This window comes from Bacillus rossius, chromosome 7 (assembly GCF_032445375.1).
Source record: "Bacillus rossius redtenbacheri isolate Brsri chromosome 7, Brsri_v3, whole genome shotgun sequence".
NCBI lineage: Eukaryota > Metazoa > Arthropoda > Insecta > Phasmatodea > Bacillidae > Bacillus > Bacillus rossius.
In genome coordinates, this window is record NC_086335.1 from 33,887,576 (window position 1) to 33,910,569 (window position 22,994).

The 22,994-nt window shown below is 34.0% G+C and overlaps 1 protein-coding gene across 1 annotated transcript; it reads right to left on the reverse strand.

Moving 5' to 3' along the window:
* Nucleotides 1–1,629: 1,629 nt before the first annotated feature.
* On the reverse strand, nt 1,630–22,048 carry LOC134533798 (uncharacterized). The gene is made up of 2 exons (XM_063371464.1): nt 19,680–22,048; nt 1,630–15,338 (listed from the first exon to the last, which is right to left on the reverse strand). The coding sequence occupies exons 1-2, from the start codon at nt 21,672–21,674 to the stop codon at nt 13,584–13,586; spliced, it is 3,750 nt and encodes a 1,249-aa protein (XP_063227534.1). The 5' UTR covers nt 21,675–22,048; the 3' UTR covers nt 1,630–13,583.
* Nucleotides 22,049–22,994: the final 946 nt, after the last annotated feature.

The following is a 22,994-nucleotide window of genomic DNA, read 5'->3' on the forward strand; positions in this document are numbered from 1 at the left end:
ATATTCTGGTGTGCAGTGCAAACACAAACAGAATAAGTGTCACTAGCACCAGCAATTATGCAGTTATTGGGCCTCAGTTCTGCAAACTTTGAAAAGCTAATTTTTAAATAAGGGAATTTTGATTGTAAAATATTGTAAATTTCATGCAAATTTACCAAAATCAACCTTTTTTTTTTCTAGGCATTTGCCTACTCGCTTTGTCATCATTATAAAATTCTGTTACCAACACACCTGTTTAGTGAGGTAGAATTTTTCCAGGTTTTGGATCAGGTGTTAATAGCTCCCCCTTTTCTTCGAGTTTTTTTTTTTTTTGTTTTCCTCGCCACATAGTTTTCTTGCACAAGACCAACTGGTTGGTAAAATTGTTAAAATCTGAAGTTTTTTCAATCTTGCTTGCTGTTGCAAAATTTTCTTTCAGCTGATAAGAATTTCTGTCTGCGAGTTGTTTGGTGAATTCTTGTTATTCTCTTCTATGTTGCCAGCTTGGAAAAAAAAAATTTAAATCTTAATTTAATTTTGTCAAGTTTTTCTGTGGAGTATTTCTTATTTGATTTACATTTTATTTTAACAACAATCGATTCTCCTATTGATGTCAATGAGGCATTTAAAAAAATTTATGCCTGATTCTATATCCATATACTCAGGATCATCTTTGCTGCAGTCTAGTTTTGTTTTTACATTTTCAGCCAATGGTTCATCATGACTATTTGTATCACTTTCAGAACTTCAGTATGTTTGTTTCTTACTTAACTCTGAGCAGCAAGAAGTGTAAATTTTCAGTCCATCTTCTATAATATAATTTAGCTTTGTATCCATGGTGTGACATTTCTTACGTTTTTAATTACGTAGTGCCTGTCTTTATTAAAAGGGTTGCAACAATATTTACCCCACAGTTTATCCACTTGTATCTTATGAACTTGCACAGAGCACTTGTTCACTCAGAGACAACTCACAACACAGTGATTGAAGACAAGAGCCCTAATAGGAGGAAGCTGCTAAGGGTAGCAAGTTGAGACAGGAAAGAAACATGTCACTGCTTGAGTAACTCCTGTTAGGTCCAGTTGATATATTTACCAAAGAAACTATGATCAACCTATTTATACCAAATTTTTCTTACGTAAATTTTTATGGTATAATGTAGAATCAATTACTAATACAAATTTAAATTTAAAAAGTTAGATAAGTTTTTTCTTATGATGTAACAAGACATGAATTAGCAGAATTATCACAAAAAAAATCATTTCAATATGATACTATTGGAATACCATCATGAAACTTTGTACACAACTTATTAAAGAGGTTTAGTATAAATTTTTTTTTTCCATCAAAATAAATAATTCTGATTTTTGTTTTTTATAAAAAAAATTTTTTAATCCTTTAGAAAAAATTCAAAGTGATGTGATACACTCAAGTTATATATAAAATTAAAGCCCTTCTCATTCTAAAGAGAATGGTACAAATTTGAGCTTTCTAGAACAAACAGTTTTAGTTACATGCATTTAAATATTTCAAAACGTTCCTACAGAATAGTTTTTTTTTTTTCATTTTTCAAAAAAATTATAGATCAAAAACAAAATGTCAAAAAAAATTTAAACTTTGTATTTTCGGTCATGCTGATGAGTAGAACACAATCACCAAATATGATACATTTTGAAAACTTCAAAATTTAAAAAAATTATTTTATTGGTTGATTTGATATGGGATGCCACATAAAAACTTGGTCTAAATAGCGTAAGGGGTAATAGGACTAGTTCGTAGAGTTGTTGAATGCTAATTGTGGAACTTTGGGTAAAACCCATATTTTTAAGACTCGGTTACAAAGGGATGGTTAATGAGTTATTTTCAATGGAAATTGTGAATGTTTGAGCATGTTGTCACTACTGTAGCTCAATATGTTTCAATATTACAGAGCAAATAAACTCAAAATAGGTAATATTTTTATTCTTGAAGTACAGTATTTGTTTTATAATGATTTTATTTGCTTTTATTATTTTTATTTAAATTAATTGAAACTATTAATAATTTTTAAGTGGTTTTGTACTTCAACTGCTTATGAGAGACAATCAATTAAAACACAGCATTGGGTACTAAGAATTAAGAAACAGGAGTGTGGGCAGAATTTCATTTCAAGGGGGGGGGGATAAAAACCTATTTGCCTGTTGTTTTTCATTCAAATTATTTCCTTTTGTTGGTGGCAATGATAGCTTTTTTTAAGGATTTCTTAGGAATTAAATAGGTGGGGTATTTATCCCCCCCCCCCCCAACCCTTTTTCTTCTCCCCGTGCATACACCCCTGATAAATGTAGACAATTCTTCAACTTCACTCACTGGAGCAGTGAAGAATGGTTAACAGGTGTTGATGACTTGAGTGAATTTGTTCTCAAGGAGTAAATTATTGGATGATTAAAGGATAAATTAGCTCACAGTTATTGAGGCTTTGAGATTATAACTGCCACAACTAGTCTATAAATGCTGATGAGATTCTACAAGGATTAACAAAATGAACTAAAAAAAAATTATTTTTTTTCTACAAGTAGTAACTAAATATTTACAAGTATCTAAAAAAAAAAGGTAATTTTCCTGTCCAAGATAAAACCCTTGTTCAGTTAATTGTGTGATTAGTTCTTTCAAAGACTTATAAACTAGAAAATGTTGGCAGTTTTTATTGCACTTTACAGCTTAAATAATTTAGTGAATATGCAGCAGGAAATGTCTGGAGGGTACTGAACAGGATATTGAAGTTTGCTTTTTGTACTGTAGCAGCAGATTCATCCCCTTTTGGAATTTACAAATTATTATATTAGTAAAAAAGATAGGAAGAGTCCAGATGGAGCATTTGCTAACCAAAGTTAAGCCAACCTGATGCTAGCGACCAAACATTTTCTCATATAATTTTTGGTCGTAATATTTAACTCAATACTGTCTAATGTAAACAAAAAAAAAAAACATAACTTTTGAATATGGTAAAACAGCACTTTCCATTCCCCCCTCCCTCAACCACAAGATATTACCTGTGCAGCTTGCAATGCCAATTAATAAATTGAATTTTATAGCTTGATAACGCACAGGATCTTTTTTTCAACATTTGTCGAGGTCAACATTCATAGCCCAGGGAAACTATGGTGCGGGCAAAATATCTTGTGAGCTGGGAGCCTAATAGACAAATAGTACCCATTCGGGACAGCCCGGTTACATATCAACTGTTCTAAAATATAATCCATCATTCTAATAATACTGGTACTTGTATCTACGTAGCACATGGTCACCTAGAAGAAAAATGCAATCTCACTTCGTTGATACGTACTCCCTCGCCCTTCTTACCCTTTAGTTCTGCTTGCCTCTCACCCTGTGTTATCTTGCATGTTTGGCCCACACTTAGTCATTTGTGGTTTCTTGCAGAAATAACCAGTTACTTTCTCCCTGAAGTTGCATGCTACAGCCAGTTAATGAACACCGGGCAATAACACAAGAAAGCTTGGAGAGTTGTTATTTATTCCTTGTCATGCCAATAATTTCCGTGAATATTTAACTATATGAGCTATGGCAAATAATCTATCTACAATGGTTGGGACAAACCTCCCTTAAGAAGGTGCCATTGAATGCACATGCACTCTCTAAGTAAATTGTATTTTATGTAAATATAATTAAAACAGATACTTAATGAGATCTTGGTCTAATTCTGTAAGACAAATACTAACTTATGTTTATTTTAAGAATTTTTAATAATTATGTAATATCCATTATATTTTGTATTTCATATTGCTACATATGTTCACATCAGCACATGTTCGCCCTTTCTCTGTTATTTGTTTATATACCTACTGTAGTAAAATGTTAATTGTTAACAATGCTGCAAGGAACCGTGGATATGTGAAGCGCAATATTTTCTGGGACACTCAAATATATATTTTTTTTAAATGTAAAATTTTGGGGGAAAAAAAATTATTTATTTGCATTATCTGTTACTTCAAACAAAATAATTATACATACTTATGTAAAAATGTTTTTGAAACATTTAAGGCTTATGTTCATGAATGTTACTTGCTACAAAATTGTTGTAAAATTAAGAAGGAAGAGTACCTACATGTGAGAAAATTTTTAATTTTATTTAAATAATTGACGTTTGTAGATACTAAATAAAAAGTTAGAGTATCCCTCCACATAATAAATTATTTACAGAAGTCCAAACACTGATCCCTCTATGAAATGCTTTTGGTAAGTCAAGTGGCATCATAACTCTTCAAATACTTGACTATGGCCTTTGAATATATATACTGTATAGAAGTCGCGAGTGGATAGGATTTACTCTACGTTTTTCAGAAGCGTATGATGAGCAGCTTGGGAACTTCACCGCTGCAGTGCGCTGCCGTAACGCCCTGTATCGTCTTAGTTGTTATTTACACGTTAGAGCGCAGCGCTGTCGCCTGCTGTCATACCCCGCACCCCTCATCCATCATTCATTGCAGCTCAACGTCGTTCAACGGGAGGGGGAAGGGGTGTTTGAAGAGTTCGACACTTGTCCGCTAGGGACCACCACAAGTCGATGCCCTAGAGATGGTGGCGATTGCAGCGGTGAATTAACCAACTACCTCAAAACCGTATTAGAAATTTTAACCTGGGCTGGCGACTTCTATACAGTATATATATTCAAAGCTATGGCTTATATCAACGCTTGGGGAAATGCTAAAGAAAACAGTAACTATACTGAATTTACAAAAAAGAGCATTTGTATGATGACAAGAGACAGGCAATTATCTAGTTAGACAAAAAAAAACTCAACCTTGTACAAATGAATATCTCCTACAGGACATTTATTCTTTTGCCATAGACATCAAAACAAATTCAAGTCCATAGTTATATCTTCACTGTAATGAATTGAGGGTAAATTAAACGGCCGTGGCTTTACAAAAAATAATAATAAAATTCTGAATGTGTTTAACCCTACAGACGTTCCTCTGTTTACGCTGAAAACAGCATTTCAAAATTCCTGCTGGTTTCTGAAATTACGGTTTATAGATTACATTAGGTAGCTTGTGTATATATCTCTCCAAGTTATATTTTTGAATACTACATACATTACTCTGCACAAGCTACCTAATGTAATCTATAAACCGTAATTTCAGAAACCAGCAGGAATTTTGAAATGCTGTTTTCAGCGTAAACAGAGGAACGTCTGTAGGGTTAAACACATTCAGAATTTTATTATTATTTTTTTACGGTAAAGCCATGACCCTCACAATTTACTAAACTGAGATCAACACAAGCATAGGCACACACCACTACTCAGTCTGAAATAGGAAACCATTGTAAGTACAATACTTTAGAACACAGTATTGGTTTCTTTCTTTCTTTTTTTTTTGCAAATATAAACATGCTATTAAAAAGTACTTTTTGAATTAATCCTCTCTAAAATATTAGTCTCTGGAACATAGAACAAAAAAGGAGGGTAGATACTACTGAATATGCTTAAGTTAGTTCTGCATTGCACATTTTTGTTAAAGTAAATATTATATACACGTGCACTGGGTGGGTGCCAATGCATGTTGTACTGATCCATTGGTGATGTAGCTCTTTTGCACTCATTTTGTAAATTTTAATTGTGGAAAGAGGTGCTTTGTTGGAGTTCTTGTAAAAATCATTTTATTTGTGTTCATAAACATCCTTCAGTCCTGCGCAATTTCTATAATCGGATAGGATATGGTAATTATAATATCCAGATTATTATATAATGTTTGATGTTGCAACAAGTTGATATGTGACGTGTCCAATACCATCGAGTGTAGACACTTCTGTGGTTGTTAGATGAAAATAAAAACTATATACAAGTACAGTAAGATTTAACTAATGCTTAAAACCATATTTGAATTTTGTTGGATAATAATTTTTATTACAATGCTTTGCACTCTTGTTACAATACAAAAAAAATCACTTCATTAGATATACATGAACAAAAAGGACTAGTTCAAGAACAGGATTTGATCTATTTTTATGAGTGACACTGGAAACTTACAAATTAAAATTTTATTTTGCACTTTTAATTTTAAAACTTGACATCAACTCCATAACAACTTGTGTATCATAAATTTACTATGTAACGAGGATAATACATAGACCTCATAAAATAACATCACAATATAAAATTAAATCACAAATATTAACATGACAACAATACGAAATTAATCGTAGTAACACAAAGTCACAAGAAAAAAAAATTTTTACAATACCACAATCAGATAAAATTAAAGATAAACCACAAATACAACTTTGAGAAAACCGAATCTTATTAAATATTTACATATTTATATACTTAAATTAATAAATAAATATTAATCATTACTGTCAATGATTGATGGTCTAAAAATTTGAAATTGTGCTTAAAAGGATACGCCACTATTAATATGTAATAACACAATTCATACACGTCATTTCTGAAGAATCCCAGCTATGCACGGAAGGATATTGATAGTTATTAACAATGTATGATGTATTCCACGTAAAAAAAAATTACTAAACCTTAAAAAGTAAAAATATGTACATTGAGATGTAATTATATTCCGTGCACCACGTCGCAGGATTAAGAATAGACAAAATGCCTTTGCAAATGGTAAATATCAGTAATAATTTTACAGTCCTTTGTACACATATGTTTCCTGTGCAATTCACACATTAAAAATATTAACACAAACCTAAGTATGAGAAATGCAAAATCCTCCAGCTTTGTAGAAAAGGAGTACGGGAAAAAAAAGTGTTCAAATTGCACCTTCCAGATGTTGTCTAATGCAAATTTTATATGCAATGTTGCGTATGTTCTGCGATTAGTAACATAAAAAAGCGTTATGTCGATTCTTATTCAAATAAGTATAAAAGTAACATTTCACTGATCATCAATTTGACACTGCACTTTCAGTAAAATGGTAAAACATCAAACTACCATGATTAGTTCACTGCCTAATCACCTACAATGCATATAATCGATTTTTCAACAGCCAATGATTACTAAAGTTTTGTATTTCAATATCTTATTGGCTTTAAAAAAAGAAGAAGAAGAAGAGTGATTTAATAGAGCATGATTAGCTGCAAAATAATTAAAGGAACGTTGATGATTGTGCGTGTGCATGCAACTCCAGTGGGCATCAACGTAGAGTTAATTTCGAAGGCAGTATTACTGAAGTGTGTTCCTTCCTGAAATTGTAGCAATACATCTCTGATCCAAGTGAGGGACTGCATTGGCAGGTGGTAGGTGCACAAATAGTTGCAGACTGGCCCCAGCAAGACTACGAGGACGAGGCACTAACCAAGGTGGTTCCGCGGTGGTTGCTATTGTGTTCCGCAGTATGGTGGAGAGGGATGACGCTACGCGAAGTCCTGAACCCAGCAAGAATGTTTCCCACGGCTGATGAATCCCTGACCCGGCCAGGGCACCAGCTGGGCATTTCTGACCACCGCAGCATTGAACATTTTCTGACTCTGAACATTGGTATTACATACAGAAATTCTGTTATCTGATGATATGACAGGTTTATCACCCACATTTAGAGTTTCATTAATAAAACCCATTAATAATAATAATGCAATTTTTTTTTTACTTAATTGTCTTGTAGAGTTCTTTGCAACAAATTAAGTTCAGTAAATTTATTTCTACGCAATATCGCTTTATTTAACTAATAACCTAAAACTCTGGTAAGCTCTCGTAACAATACAAATGCAATATGTATTGTGAAGCAATGTGTGTAAATTAGATTCAAATATTTTTAAAAAATTTTAACATTACACACTTATAAGAACAGCTAAAGCCTTAATCATTTAGTACAAACATGTCTTTTTTTGAAATGTTAGATGACTTTGTGCATCAGCATGCATGCCTTGTGACCTTAACATGGCAGCAAAGAAGCATTTCCTTGCACTGATTTGTGAGTTAGGTGTATAACATTGAGTACTGCCATCCCACAAGTTCTATTACAAGATTTCTTTTTATAATTTAATAGTTTCTAACACACCAAATTCAATGACTTACTTGATTATCAATTAACAAACCAGGCAAGTGAGATTTGGACTTGAGCATTGAAGGCCCTGTACCATAAATTAAGTTTTGCTATTAACTCGCATACTAATTTATATGGAAACATTATGTCATCATATAAAGGCCATAAAATCAAATTACCTCTCACATAACTAGGAACAAAAATGTATGGTAAACTGTGATTAAAATGGAAATAACACACACGTGTCAATTATCACATAAATACCAGTTAATACATCATTTGACACCAAAATATTTATCAATTCCTGAAATAAAACAGTTTTAAAAAACTGTTTTTATATCACTAAAATGTTTCTTAATTAATTCATCAAAATTTAATGACCCTTATTATTTTAGTATGTAGGTAATAACAAAATATTCAGACAGAGTACATTGTAAAATTAAATTATGTTCCCCAATTGACGATGCACTTCTTACCTCAAGCTTTCTTTTCTGATATGCAATTGGAAAAAAATATTTGCTGATCTATTTTCTGTTCCAAGTAAAATGTGGTTTGTTAGAAAAAAGTATTAAGTGATATTTTAAGTTCACTGTTAAATAATAAACCAGTAAGACCAAAATCTTACATTTCAAAAACTAAATTGTGCTAAAGTAAAAACCATTGAATCTTGTCTAGTCAGTAATCACTAAGAAAAAAAAATATAAGTTAATTCATATTCTATTACACACATGCTTGTTTAACTTAAAAATTTGCAGTTTTTATATCACATACATGGAATACGTACACCTTCTAAATAATTCTACGAAATTTTAAACAAAATTCTCAGGGTTGGGTCAAAGCAATAAATATTCTGAGGAAATAACTTTCTATCTTGTCCCATTTTCCACTAAAACACCTGTTACGAGACAGATAAAGTTGCCTCAAACAATAATCCAATTAATAAATGTATCTTCAAAAACTGTCATGAAATGAAATCTGGCACAAGAATGTTAACAAATTACTGTATAGGAGCAAAGTATGGAATATAATATGATGATGATGATGATGATGATGATGATGATGATGATGATGATGATGATGATGATAATAATGCTTCATGCAGAACAAATTTATTGTAATAACAAGCTATGTGATTATATCACATACTTGAAATTCAATATTACTTTTGACTAAGGTGCACAAAATTTAATTATTATTTCACTTACTAAAAATACAGCATCCTGCAAATATTGCCAAATTGTGAAAGTAATTGTTTGATTAAATGTGTAGTTTTCTGCATAATTAGACTGAAAACGATTTTATCAGGGACAGGAAAGCTGAGTGCTTTACAAAAAATTGTTACTAATGTCCTCTAAGATAAATTATTCCTCTACTTGTGAACTGGGAAAGTTCGTAGAATTGACTCTTCACTTCTGTGCACAATCGAGTCACTTTTGTCTGCTAAGAGGCTTGACTGGGTTGCTTGCCACTCACATGTAACGTGAATATTGTTTTTCTTTTCGTAGGAAAAGGATTGTGAATACGCTTAGTAAATTATCTTAAAAACAAGTATATCAAACATCTTACAGTGCTATCTCACGCCAGGTAGTGAACTGAATGTTTTTTGAGATGACCGCAAAAGTTCCCAGGTTATAAGCAAACCAACACAAACACAGCAGAAAGCTACACGCACATTTTCCAAACACAATTTAGTACTGGATTTATTTGTAATTGAGAACTGATAATTTAATACAATAAATCCCGGTTAAAATTTGAGGCCAAAAATACTGTTAAAGTGACATGTGGAAAAGTTTTCAGCACAACAAAAAAACCTTGCAAATGTTATGTTATAAGATATAATTAATGTTGATTAAATCTGATGTATTGAAATAAACACTAAAACATAGAAACTTTTATTTTGAGTTTCATTAATTATGAAGAATTTAAGAGTGCTTAGACTGTACTGCTTGGTTTCTTGAGACACATTCTAGTGGTCACATTAGTTATTTTGTTTTCTTGCCATTTATATCATTTAAGGGCTTTTATTGTTAATTTATCACTGTAGCTTTATTTTATTTTATTTTATTTTATTTTATGTTCCATTACATCTTTTGACACCTAATAATTATCTAAGTGTATCATAGCAGTAAAAAGTCACACAATAGTGTCACATTTAACCGTTCAAGAATACCATTCAGTAAATGTCTGGTGACAAAATTTATGATTTAACAACAAATGTTGTAACATAGTTGATTTAAAAACAACTATTGTGATATATTTACAGGAACACCCCTTAATTAATATTAATGACAATAAAATGGGATAATCAGCATAGTGTGTGAAAGAGCCTTACGAGAATAAAGGGCAGCATTGTTAGATTATTATTTCAAAAATTTAGCCATATTCTAATATGACTATCTCTTGACTTCCCTTAATTTATAATTAATTGCATTTCCAAATATTATTTAAAAATTTTAGCAGAAAATTTAAATGCTTTAAGCAGCTCACTTTGAAATTCCAATGTTTACAATAAAGCTCTGACATGTAATCAAGATGCATATAAAGAAAAATAACTTTTGTCATGATGTAACCACTTTCATTGCCATTTTCATTGATTACTTTGTTAAAAAATCCCTTTCGGCACAGCCTAGATGTGTAGGTAGATTTTGAAGTACCTATTTCTTCTGGAAATGTTTTGGAAACTTCTATAAACTCCTGGAACATTTTAAGAACTTAATAAACATAACATGCTATATGTTCGCCAATATTAAAAAAAATACTGATTAAACATTTTCTCATATTCACCACTGTCACCAGGAATATGATTTAACAAGATTTGACAGTAAAATTCTACACAGCAGAGTATAATTATGGGACTTCATAAAAAATTTGATTTGCTGACTTGTGTACTGCTGTAAAATTAACATCACTACCATTACACTGTGAATATATTTATATAAGTTTTGTGACACACATGATCTGCCAAGCAGTGTCAATAAAATATACACAATATCATTGGTGGCTACTAAAACTGATCTATAGCAACATTTCAAAAAACATGTGTTGTCAAAAGTCATGGTAGCCAAATAGTTGAATATATTTTTTTTTATTTCCAAGTTGAACACAGTTATAAAATAAGGTACCAATTGTCATTTCTTAAATTTAGGATCTTGGTAAAAAAAAATATTAATAACTGTCAATCGCTATAAAGGGGAATAAGTAAATAAAATAATAATGCTGAATTATGATGCAGTGAATAAAAAGTGTAAAATTTTTCCTTAAGACTTTGTGAAAATGGCTGTAGAACAAGAAAAGTGTATTTGTAGTTGTTTACTACTATATAACTACATTAAATCTATTTTGTAAAATTAAGGACAGATTAAAACAATCTGTGATCAAGCATGTACTATAAAAGGTACAATTTTACTTGTAAACAATTGTAAAAATTGTATGGTGCCTAACAAAAAATATTACTGTATTTGCTCAAATCCAAGAAGCTCTCTTGGTCCTCAGTTTCTTTAAATACAAATTTATCCATGGATGAATTTAACATGAACTCTAGTTTAAGAATCATATTTTTTTTTACTGTTTTAGTAAAATTTTGGTACATTTGTTCCCTTAAATAGTTCATCAAACCTAAAGTATTGCTTACCAGATTTTGAGCACAGATTATATTTGTTGACCATGACTTGAACTATTGGGAGGCTTCAACCTTAAACGAGGGGAAACTTTATTTAAAATGTTAAGGCTTGGTCTCACATACCATATTGGTTATCTCCTTTTATTGTCATTACTATTATTTGAGGGCTTTTCCTGTAAATTTATCATGATTGCTATCTTGCAGTTCATGTTTTTCTCAAATTTTCCAATAGTGAAAAAATCATGCAAATGTTTATCCACTACAATCATATCAAGCTTTTGATACAATATGTCTTTCTGAAACAAAATGTAGCACTTGTGATCTTGAATAAATTATCTCAATGTGGAGGTTGGCTAGCTATGCAACAATGGAGGACGCCATTTTTCATGGTACGAAGACCCAAAAAGTGTCTCTTCAAAAGGAATAATTTCAGTCATTTGCCACACAATGAGAAGTTGGTTGCAGGTTTGCTTACAAAATTATTCTTCCACTACTATAACAGCACTCAGAGATCCCACTAAAAATTTACCATCAGATTTTCTGACTTTTCCTGAATGAACTTATCAAAATCTCATTGGGGAAGCAAAAATAACAGTAATATTAAAACCACCTAAATAGATTGCTTCATCACAAAGTATTATATGACAAAACATTTTAACAATGCAGGATATCCACATTATGGAAAGTAAGGAAATTTATTTGAAATCATGAAAATTCCCCAGTGATGGTAATTTGAGGGTAAAACATGCTCCAGTCTGCTACTACCCAGAATGTGGAAGCAATTTTTGATTTTTAGATTGTGTTTTAGTGCATAGTCATACATGCTATAAAATGGCATAGGCAACATTTTGTTTGAAATAAAGAAAATACATAGAGAGAAAAATAGGCTGCTTATGTGGGACGGTGCAGGCTGGATTTTATTTATTTCTATAAGAAAATTTCTAACTGATAAATTATTTTTAAATATTAATCAAAGGAAATTTGAAATTACAGCCAGGGAAATTGTATTACAGATTTGTGTAGTGACCCTGCAATTATCTGGGTTACCTACAAGTGCAGTTCCAATTGAAATCCGAAACTTAACACCTGATCAAGAACTCAGCAGTCACGCATGTGCTTTTCGCATATAAAGCACATGTTATACAGTCAAAAGTCTGCTTACATTCAGTTTCATTATATTTTCTCTTCAGTGTTTCAAATTAGAGATAAGCTATATTTACATGATACCCAACAGTACAAAAACAAAAAAATATATATATGGACAGTACATGCCATGAAGAATGAATTATGGCATGCTTCAGTGTTGTATGGAAATATTTAACAGAACACTCAAGATCTTTCACAAAAAAAACTTGCACAGCATACAGCAAATAAAAAAAAAGTGGTACAACAGCTTTCTATTACTTTCTGTGGTATGGAGGTGACATAAATATATTACTTTCTATGGTATGGGGGTGACAGAAATATACCAGTCCTGAACCCGGGAAGTAAATTTCTGAAAGTGATAAAAAATTTCAAACCCAGCTGAGAATCAAAACCAGTACCTCTTGGCACAACCAGTGAGGCATACTGAACAATACACCAAATTGTCGTATAGTGCGATACGATATAACACATTAAAAACTGAAACAAAAAAGATTTAACAATGAAAGAACATCAAAATACTTCCCTTTTTCTCAGGTTGTCTTTTGTGTGGTACGTAATTCCATCCTCTTAATCTCTGGACATGCAAGCAGCTCACTTACAGAAACAATGATAATGAGTAGTTTTACACGTTACCGGGTGCCGTGGTCACAGGCAACGCAACAGTGGTGACAGCCGTGACGTCCCTATGCTTGCCGAGGCAGCGTAATTCCACGGTGGCTTGCCATTACCTTTCGTCGGGACAGTCCCTCCTCGGCCGGGCCCCTCGGCACAACAGCCAGACCAAGTGGGCGGACTCGGAAACAACAGCCAGGAAGGAGTACAGGTCGGGCGGCGACCTAGCCCTCGGTGTTGACGGGCTCGCGGGCATGGTGTATCCTCACGTGCTTGTTGTGGTTGGACTTGGTGCTGGAGGCCTTGCCACATATGTGGCACGCGAAGGGCCGCGTCCCGCTGTGCACGCGCATGTGTTCCGTGAGGTAGTACTTGCGGTGGAACAGCTTGCCGCACAGGGTGCACGAGAAGGCCTTGTTGCGCTCGTGCTCGCGCACGTGGCGCTGGCAGTTGTACTTGCGGATGAACTGGCAGCCGCAGTGGTTGCACGTGTACGGCCGCACGTTGCGGTGCGCGTGCATGTGCGACTTGTAGTCGTTCTGGCGGAAGAACGCGCTCTTGCACAGGGAGCACTTGAAGGGCTTGGAGCTGCGCGAGGCGTGCGTCCACCGGTGGAGGCTCAGGTTCCACTTGGTGGTGAACTGCTTGCTGCACACGGGGCAGGCGTAGGGCTTCAGGCCCGTGTGGATGCGCATGTGCGTGGGGAGGGACGACTTGAGCAGCATGCCGTTGCAGACGCTGCACGGCTCCTGCTTGCCGTCGGGGCTGCGCTTCGACATGTACGAACCGTCGTGAGCCTTGCGGATGTGCCTGGTCAGACTCGTCTCGTGCACGTACTTTTCGCTGCAACACAAGCATGACTTGGGTTTCGTGTCGTGAGTTTCTTTGTGCCACTCTAATTTTTTCTTGGTGTGAAAAATTTCACCACAATGACATACGTAATCTTTGACTTTCCTTTTAATTTTAAGGTGACACCTGTTTCTATGCCCGATCAAATTGCTGTATCGTCTAAATGTTTCATCACAAAGGGAACACTTGAACGGACTATTTCCCGTATGAATGTTTGTGTGTTCTCCTAGCTTCTGCCTGGTAACAAACGACTTATCACAGATATCGCACCGATATGGTCTAATTTTTAGATGGCGCTTAAGGTGCAGTTTAAAATTTTGTCGCCTATAAAAATATTTTCCGCACTGTGTACATTCTAAAGGGTGAATTTTAAAATGAGCTTGCATCAAAGTTTCGTTCACAAATCTTTTGCTACAAATCCTACAAGTAAGTTTTATCATTTTATCAGTGAAATGTGAGTTCCGGGTATGAGTTCGTAACAGCTTCAATGTGGCAAACATTTTCTCACACAATGAGCATTGATGTGATTCTTTTATAAGTATGCCCTTTGAATCAACACAACTTTTCCCTTCACTACTCTTTATTGCCGGTTGAGTTTCGGACTTGCAAGAGTTTGCTCTATGGACTTCACCAGCTTCCTCTTCGTCCCTCTCGTCTCTCGCCTCAGTCTTAACAATAAAAACCTCCTCGAATTTCGTAAAGTCAGAATCCTCCGAAAGGATTTTGTTTTCAACATCTTTTTTCTCACTTTTGACGGTCTTGGATTTTGTCTCGCCTTCCCACTTCTTGCTGCACGTTCTTTTTGGAACGGTCCTGACCCTGCTACCGCCCTCACCGTGGTGAGTCAGCCGCTGGTGGACCCGTCGCTCCTTGGGGCAGTTGAATATCTTGTCGCACGTTATGCACAAATACGTTTTGGCAACCTCTGGCGCTTTTGGTTTCCTAGCTGCCCGGGAAGACGAGCTCTTGCTGACCTTCGCTTCGCTGCCAGTTCTCTCTATGTGCAATTTCTCGGATATGCTGGGTGAGAAAATTTCATTTCCTTCACCGTCTGAACCATCAGATGCCTCCCAGCTCTCCCTCGCCAGAAGGTCATACGAAGCACACACATCATCACCCACTCTTGTGACCTGTCAACAAACAACTGTGAGTTAAAGTCATACATACTGCAAAATAACGTTACCTCATCAAAAAAATACATCTTTACTTAGCACACACTAATGGAAAGCATGGCAGTTTTATGTTCACGTGTTCACTTCCCTGACATTTCAAATCAGTTTTCAGTCATAGCTATTATGGTGAGCTGATAGCCAAAATAGGATAACCTACAAAAAAAAAAAGGAGTGTTTTTTGAACATTTTGTTTCTTTGTGTTCCTGTTTCTTGAATTTTGTATACTTTATTCTTGCATTATTGTCACTTGTGATTCTTTCACAAAGCATACAAAAACATGCCATTCACTAAGGTAAGTATGTAGTTACCTAATGGTTTAGTTGGGTATAAGCATAATTAAATTATTAAAGTTAGTTCAAAGCAAGTTTTTTCGGTGAGACTGGATTTTTGAAATTTATTTATATAGGAAGGACTATAATTTATTATGCAAAGGTAATTTGGTAGGGTCAGCTTAATTTAAATAGGTTACGAGTTTCAATTATTAAAAGTTCCATAAATGTATCATTTTTAATACTTAATGGGTTCATAAAAACTCACTTTGGGAAAGTGATGTGAAGGCTATAAGTAAAAAATAACAAAAAAATGCTTTATATCATTAAGTATTATAGAATTTTTTCAAACAAATAGGCTATGTAATATGAATCAAGAAAGGAAAGGAACTGGAAAAATGGTTTTAAAGGGAAAATAAATTTATATTAATCACATTATTATAATATTACTATGCCTCTCTGCTTTCCGGGGTGTGAGTGGATTAACCACAGAAGGCAAGCCAGCCTACCTGCAGCATATTCTTTTGTTAGAATATTTTGTGAAATAAATGAATTAACAAAAGTGTGAAATGCTGCAGGTAAATAGGCATGGACTTCTGGCATATGCTACGAGAAGCAGTGTGCTGAGATTTGGGTTTACTCTGAGATTAACATACTTTATTTTCTGCAAAACTGCTTGTGAAACTTAATAGCTATTTTGAAACAAGGTATACTAACCAATTAAATATTTCTTTTATGAAGCTCAAATTAATACTTTTGTTATTTATTTGAGATATTACACGCAGTTTTATTTCTGGTAAGTATTTTAATTATTTGCTGGATTGTCTGTATTTTGTACCATTTCTGCCATATTAAAGTCCAAAGACCTATATGGATAGATGGATGGATGTTGAAAATTCTGCTTTTTTCATAAAATAACCAACAAAATTGTTTTTGGCATCTACCATTACCACTATGGGTAAATATGTAGTTGAGCGGTAACTGCGAAAAAAATGTTAAAAATCCTAAAATACTTTTATTCTATGCTCTTTAACTTCCTCTTTTCATAAAACCCAGCGGAGATAAGAAATTCCAAATACTTTAGGAGATATCGAATTTTTTATTTTCATCACAATACCTGTGCATTCATGCGGCATTCAGCATTGTTTCTTGTTTACGAGTATGAATTTTTTTTTTCCGTGATGTAGGTGAACGACTACATCATTTTCTACTAATGGCAAAGGAATTGTACCCTCCTCTAACTTAGGTGAGTTTTTAAGGTTTTAAATTTTAATGTTTTCTTTGTTGTTTGAATATTGTTGCGCAAGAAATAATTTTAAAAAAATTACGTGAGTTCCTACTGTCCATCCTTTGTCCCGGTTGGTTGGGTCAGGTCAGTTACATTATAAATAATTTAAAACTAAAGAATAATTAAAATTAATTCACATTACTTTTAATGTCACCTTAGTTTCAAAGTATTTATAATGTAACTGACCTCACCTAATCGACCACTTTAATTAATTAGGCATTCACGAACACACTGCAAAATAACAAAAATGGCGGCAGTCGAATGATTACACAGATATTCTATAGCATAATTAAGAACGGCGATATCTCCTAAAGTATTTGGAATTTCTTATCTCCGCCGGCTTTAATGAAAAGAGGAATTTAAAGAGCATATAATAAAAGTATTTTCAGATTTTTAATATTTTTTTCCGCAAATACCGCTCAACTACATATTTACCCCACTATGTTGTTTCTTAGCAGCGAGTAGTAATATTGCAATCAGTTATTTACCTATAAATTTTTATATCCCACATATTCTTCCCTCTTTGGAAAGTATTCATCCTTTATTTTCACAATCCATTCAAATGTGGTCATCATACGTGTTCTGTGATGAATTAAAGAACAAGGTGTTTTAAGACCAACTTTTTGGTGACTAGTTATATTTTCGAATTTGTAGACCTACAATAATTCTTTATACCTATGTTACCCTTTACAGGCATCACTTGTTTGATTTGAGTTGTTTAATGCATTATTCTTACTTATTAAGTAATATTCTTTAAAATTTTAGTTCATTTTTGTGTTACATATTGTTTTTATCCTTTCAACAGATTCGAGCAATCAAATTTGTGGAAATTTAATAATTGAATTTCACTTGTAACCTACCTATTCTAATTACTGTTTCCTATATAGCTAGGTTTTAGGTGGTCTAAATGATCGTAACTTATGTAAAAGGTTTGGTAAGATCGGGCCAGCCAAATTTTAGAAACAGTAAAATCCCTACCTACCTCAAAATTAAATTTCTCACATAAGTGCATTTTTTAATTTAACTATACTCATAAGAAGACCATGTACCACAATATAACCATTATTGTGCTTAATGTGCAATAATTTTACCATAACACAAACATAATAAAGAAAAATTAGAAATTCACAAAAAAAATATGCTGGAGTATCATTCTGCCTACTGAAAAATAGCAAAGTGCTAAGTATAGATGCTCAAAATAAAAATTATTTATATAATTGATTTATTAAAAATTGTAAAAGGCTGGACTTTCTAATACCAACTTAATGTATTACATCTATGGACATAAAAAAATAATATTGAAAGATTATTTGTACTGTTTTATACAATTTGAGGTATTATTAAATTCCCATTATAATTGTTTCTATTATTTTTTATCCATTTTACTGCATATATAATTTTTTATTATTATTTTGTGTGAATTTGTCAAGTAGGCCTATTTATTTATATTTTAATTATTTGCTTTTTACCTATATCATCCGAGTTTGGTACCTTCTAGAACAATGGCAGTAAAAGATCCAAGTACTTTTTTTTTACCTCTATGAATATCAGACTTTGTTCTTTATATATGGCCAGTCTTTGGACTGTAACAGCCCTAGACTGGTCATATAAAAAATTAATTTCATATTTTTGTTAGTGAATGCAGAATTTATACTGGTGCTCTCTATGCTGAATTTATACTGGTGCTCTTTATGCTGATTTTACGAAGTTGTGGCCTAACATATTGTACAATTATTTGAATAATCTCCAATTTCATGGCACTACCTATTTTACCTCATAAAAGTGTACATATGAGCGATGAGCCATTCAGAGAATTGGTAGTGACTCTAAAATAGTGTTTCTGTAAGATTTTTATGAGTCAGTTATGTGATTTTTCCACAAAGGCTAGGTATTTGGATAAAAGTTTTGTATCGTGTATCCAAGTCTATTCCTTGATGCTAATTGCATGATCCTAAATACATTGATCCTGTGGTACATAATGCTTGCTGTTTTAATTTGGTACATCGAAAAGATCCTGAATACAATAAAAATTGTGATGTAACAATAAATTATGATCGTATTATCAGATAAAATAAAAATCCAAATATGACTTTTTTTACTTCCTAACAATGTTTGTATTGTAATATTGTTGTTATGTCCCGGATCTTTCAATATACTAAATTAAGACAGCAAGCATCATGTACCTACCACAGGATCAATCATACAGGATCAATGGATAAACTTGGATACGTGATACAGAACAATTACCAGTATTTGTAGATCTAGGCAATCATAACTTGCATTAAAGTTTGGTTAGGTCAATCACATTTAAAATACGGTAAAATTGTCACTGTAATATTGAACCCTCCCAAAATTGCATTATTTTATTTCCTCAACATATTATGCAAAACTTGCTAGTTGTAAATGGCTTTGAACTCAAAGAAATTTGTGGGGTTTCATGAATGAAACTACTAAATAGACCAATTGATGAAAAATCATTAAAATTGCTGGTGTAATTTGTTATGTAGTAATTTTAAGATATTTTACAATTATATTTCCTGTTTTTAATTCCTTTTACCCACATTACCCTTATCAAGCAACATTCCATGTACTGAATTTTTCCTTTCAAATGTCTAGACCTTTTATTATTAACGGACTTTAGCTTAGCAGCAGACCAACACAGTTACCTTGTGTGCTCTGATACTATCTTGACACTCATAAACTGAGCCCTCACTGTTAGACAGGAAGCAATGAGCTACTTACTGGGGCCCAGAGAGAGCTGTCGTTCCCACCGACACTCTCTTGCTCGGAGAGCTCCCCCTTGGGGGGCATCATCTCGTCCGTCTGGATGTCCATCGTGGTCACGTCCGGCTCCGCTCGCAGGTCCTCGGGCGGGACGGCCGTCAGCTCCGTGATGACGTGCGAGTCGCTGCTGCTGCTGTCCGTGTGGTAGCCCGCCCGCCCGGGCGAGCCCCCCACGTCCGCCGGGACGCCCACACAGTCAAACGTGATCACATTTACGTTTCCAGAAGTGCTCTCACTCGCCACGTTGCAATCTGACGTCAACTTTGCGAAACCATCTTTTGCTTCCGACGACATTTTTCCCAGTTGCAAGAACCTTTCCTTACCTCCGTTGATGTTATCCGATGTGATGTACTCATCTTGCGTTGAGAAAACCTGTATGATACATCCAGGAGAACTCGCAACCATCATGAGTTCCGGATCCTCCAAATGTTCCTCTTGATGCTGACGTTCCTCTTCAATGCCTTGTAACTGAAATGAACTGCTACATGAAGCACTTGGAAAACTTTTGACAGAACAGCTCAGATCATTCCTAACTCTCAACAGGCTTTCTGGACTTGATGGTTGAAACACATTTAATGTATCACAGTCAGAATGAACTAGCTCACTGTTTTCTAAACAATCTTCGTGCGTACCTCTATATGAACAATCAAGTACAATGTCTTGATTTGCTTCTGTACTAGCCTGATGAACTGTTTCTTTGGTTGCTGGTACTTCAGGCTGGTCCTGAATGTTCACATCTGACACTCCAAGCCTGGGTAATTTGTTTCCTACACCACATAATTTAATCTTGTCCAGAATCCCATCACAACTAGTAAGGACATGTTCCGGCTTATCAGTGAACTCCAAAATTTCCACTGCAATTTCTTTACCTGAAGCATCACGTACCTTATCATTAGCCAAAGACATCAGTAAATGTTCACCAAAAACATGTTCTGAAATTTGAATCCTTTCATTACTATCAGTGCTGTTATTTCTTGATATAGAATTCCGAACGTCATTTGAAATTTGTGATCTTTCAATAATTTCTGTGCCACAGTTTATTCCTTTGGAATTCTTACTGCAAACAGACATATGTACTTTTTCATTAACTTCTATACTGTTATTTTTAGACAGGGTGTTTCTACAAGAATTTTTATTCACTGTTTGAGTATTTAAATTGATATTTGAGTTATCTTGCATTGTTTTAAGTTGCTTGTGAGTTTTATGGGCAGATAACAAGGTCGACTGAGAGAATGAATCTGGGAAAACTTCTGCGAAGCTTGTTACAGCATCTGAATATACTTTGATGGGTGGACTTGAAGTCCGACCAATGGGATTTACTGATGGTGGGAACCTAGCCTGGCTTGTGAAAGGTGTTGGTGTAGGAGAGGGAGAATGCGTAAATGAAGTAGCTTGAAAGGCAACAGGACTAGACACTGAAGTTGTTACATGTGGGAACTGCTTTGAATATGCTGCTGGCACACGATGATGCACAATAGGTTGTGTTCCACTAGATGTTTTGGCAGTTATTATCTGAATGTGCTGCTGTTGAAGTAAAAAAGGGTTATATGGTGCTGAAGAGCCACAACTGACTTCTGAACCACTCAGAAGAGTGGATACTGGAATATGTTGCTGTGGTAAAACAGTAGAACCACAGGTTCCCTCGTTGCTTAAAAATTGTTGGTAATTTATATTAGTTGACACACTGCTTCGTCCAGGTGATAAACAATTACCTCCACTGCTGGTAATGCACTGAGAAGTTGCAGCTCTAGAAGCTGATGGTAATGCAGACTGAACATTTCTCAAAAAATCTGGTGTTTCTTGAACATCACTTTCTTTTAGACATGAAAATTTAACTAATGCTTCAATTACTTTTTCTTTAGGATGTGTGTCGAGATGGCTCTGCAACGTAACACCTTCTCGCATGTATAGTGTACACACAGGGCAACAAATTGGTTTGTTTCCCAACTCCATTTTGAAAATCCAATAATTCAAATAACACTAACACCAATCAAACATGAAAAGTTTTGATGTACATTTAATTTCAAACTCAATAAAATTTAGTCCAGCAGAACAGAAATATGGCTTTCGAATGTCTAATACGAAACATGTCATTAATAATCGTGCATTCTATGGTACTTTAATGAACAATAGTTTTTATCCGAAACTGATAAAAGATTATGCACACAAAAACACACTAAAATAAATACAGTATTTTACACGACATTTTCACAATCAATTACAGGCATTTCGTAATCCACACAAAGTTATTTCATTAAATAACCACCACCATTCACACATCATCCAATCCATAAACACATACAAACACAATTCCACAACTCCACTATGGTATAGCTTCCGATATACTGGCTAGCACTATGGCTACTGACAGTAATTCAGTATAAGAAGTATTATTACTATAAATATAAAAATTCCTTTTTTAATTCAGCAGTATTTATTTCCAAAAATATTTTTAATATTCAAATTTAAAACTCTGACTTGCCTAAGGTTTGTCTAAAATTTATTTTTTAACGTGAAGACGTCTAATAAATCAATGAACACCGGCTGCACGCACGGAAAAGTGTCCTGTTATGCACATTGTCCCGTTTAGCTGTGTCCCGTTATGCTCAATTTATATTGCTCTTTGTCTTTGCTAACCTGAACCTCCTAGCATTGCGACCAAGTACGTGACGTAATTCTGTTTTCATGCAATTCAATGTAACATTTTCATTGCTCTTTGCTAACCCATTCTTCCTAGCATTGCTGCAGAGTCCGTGGCGCTAATATCTCTCTTCCACTCGATTAAACAACCATCGATTTGATTTTTTCGAGGCACATTAAACTTGAAACACTCCCATTCGTTTCCTACTTTTCCTATCATCGTCCTATCCTTAACAGATTAACACAGATTTGAAGTTAAATAGCAAACTTGTATAAAAGTTATAGTTAAAATAATGTCTTCGTTAAAGTAATAAATATAATTATTTGAATTAATGAGAGCAAATAAAAGTAAATTTATCAATTAAATTGTAGATTTCATTTCACTCCTTCTTTGTATCCATACAAAATAGTGATAATTCAATAAAAATGATTCAATTTTATTCATAAAAGTATGCAATCATTTAATCAATGTTTTGTTATGATGTCACGTTAAACTATCGTCCATAAACCGAATTTATACAACCAATTTTTTTAATGGCTATATTACTGACATCCCTCGGCCTATGGTACCTAATTTCCTGTTTGCGAAAATGTCCTGTTTTGCCCATGTAGCTCTCGTCGGTGAGGAAGTTA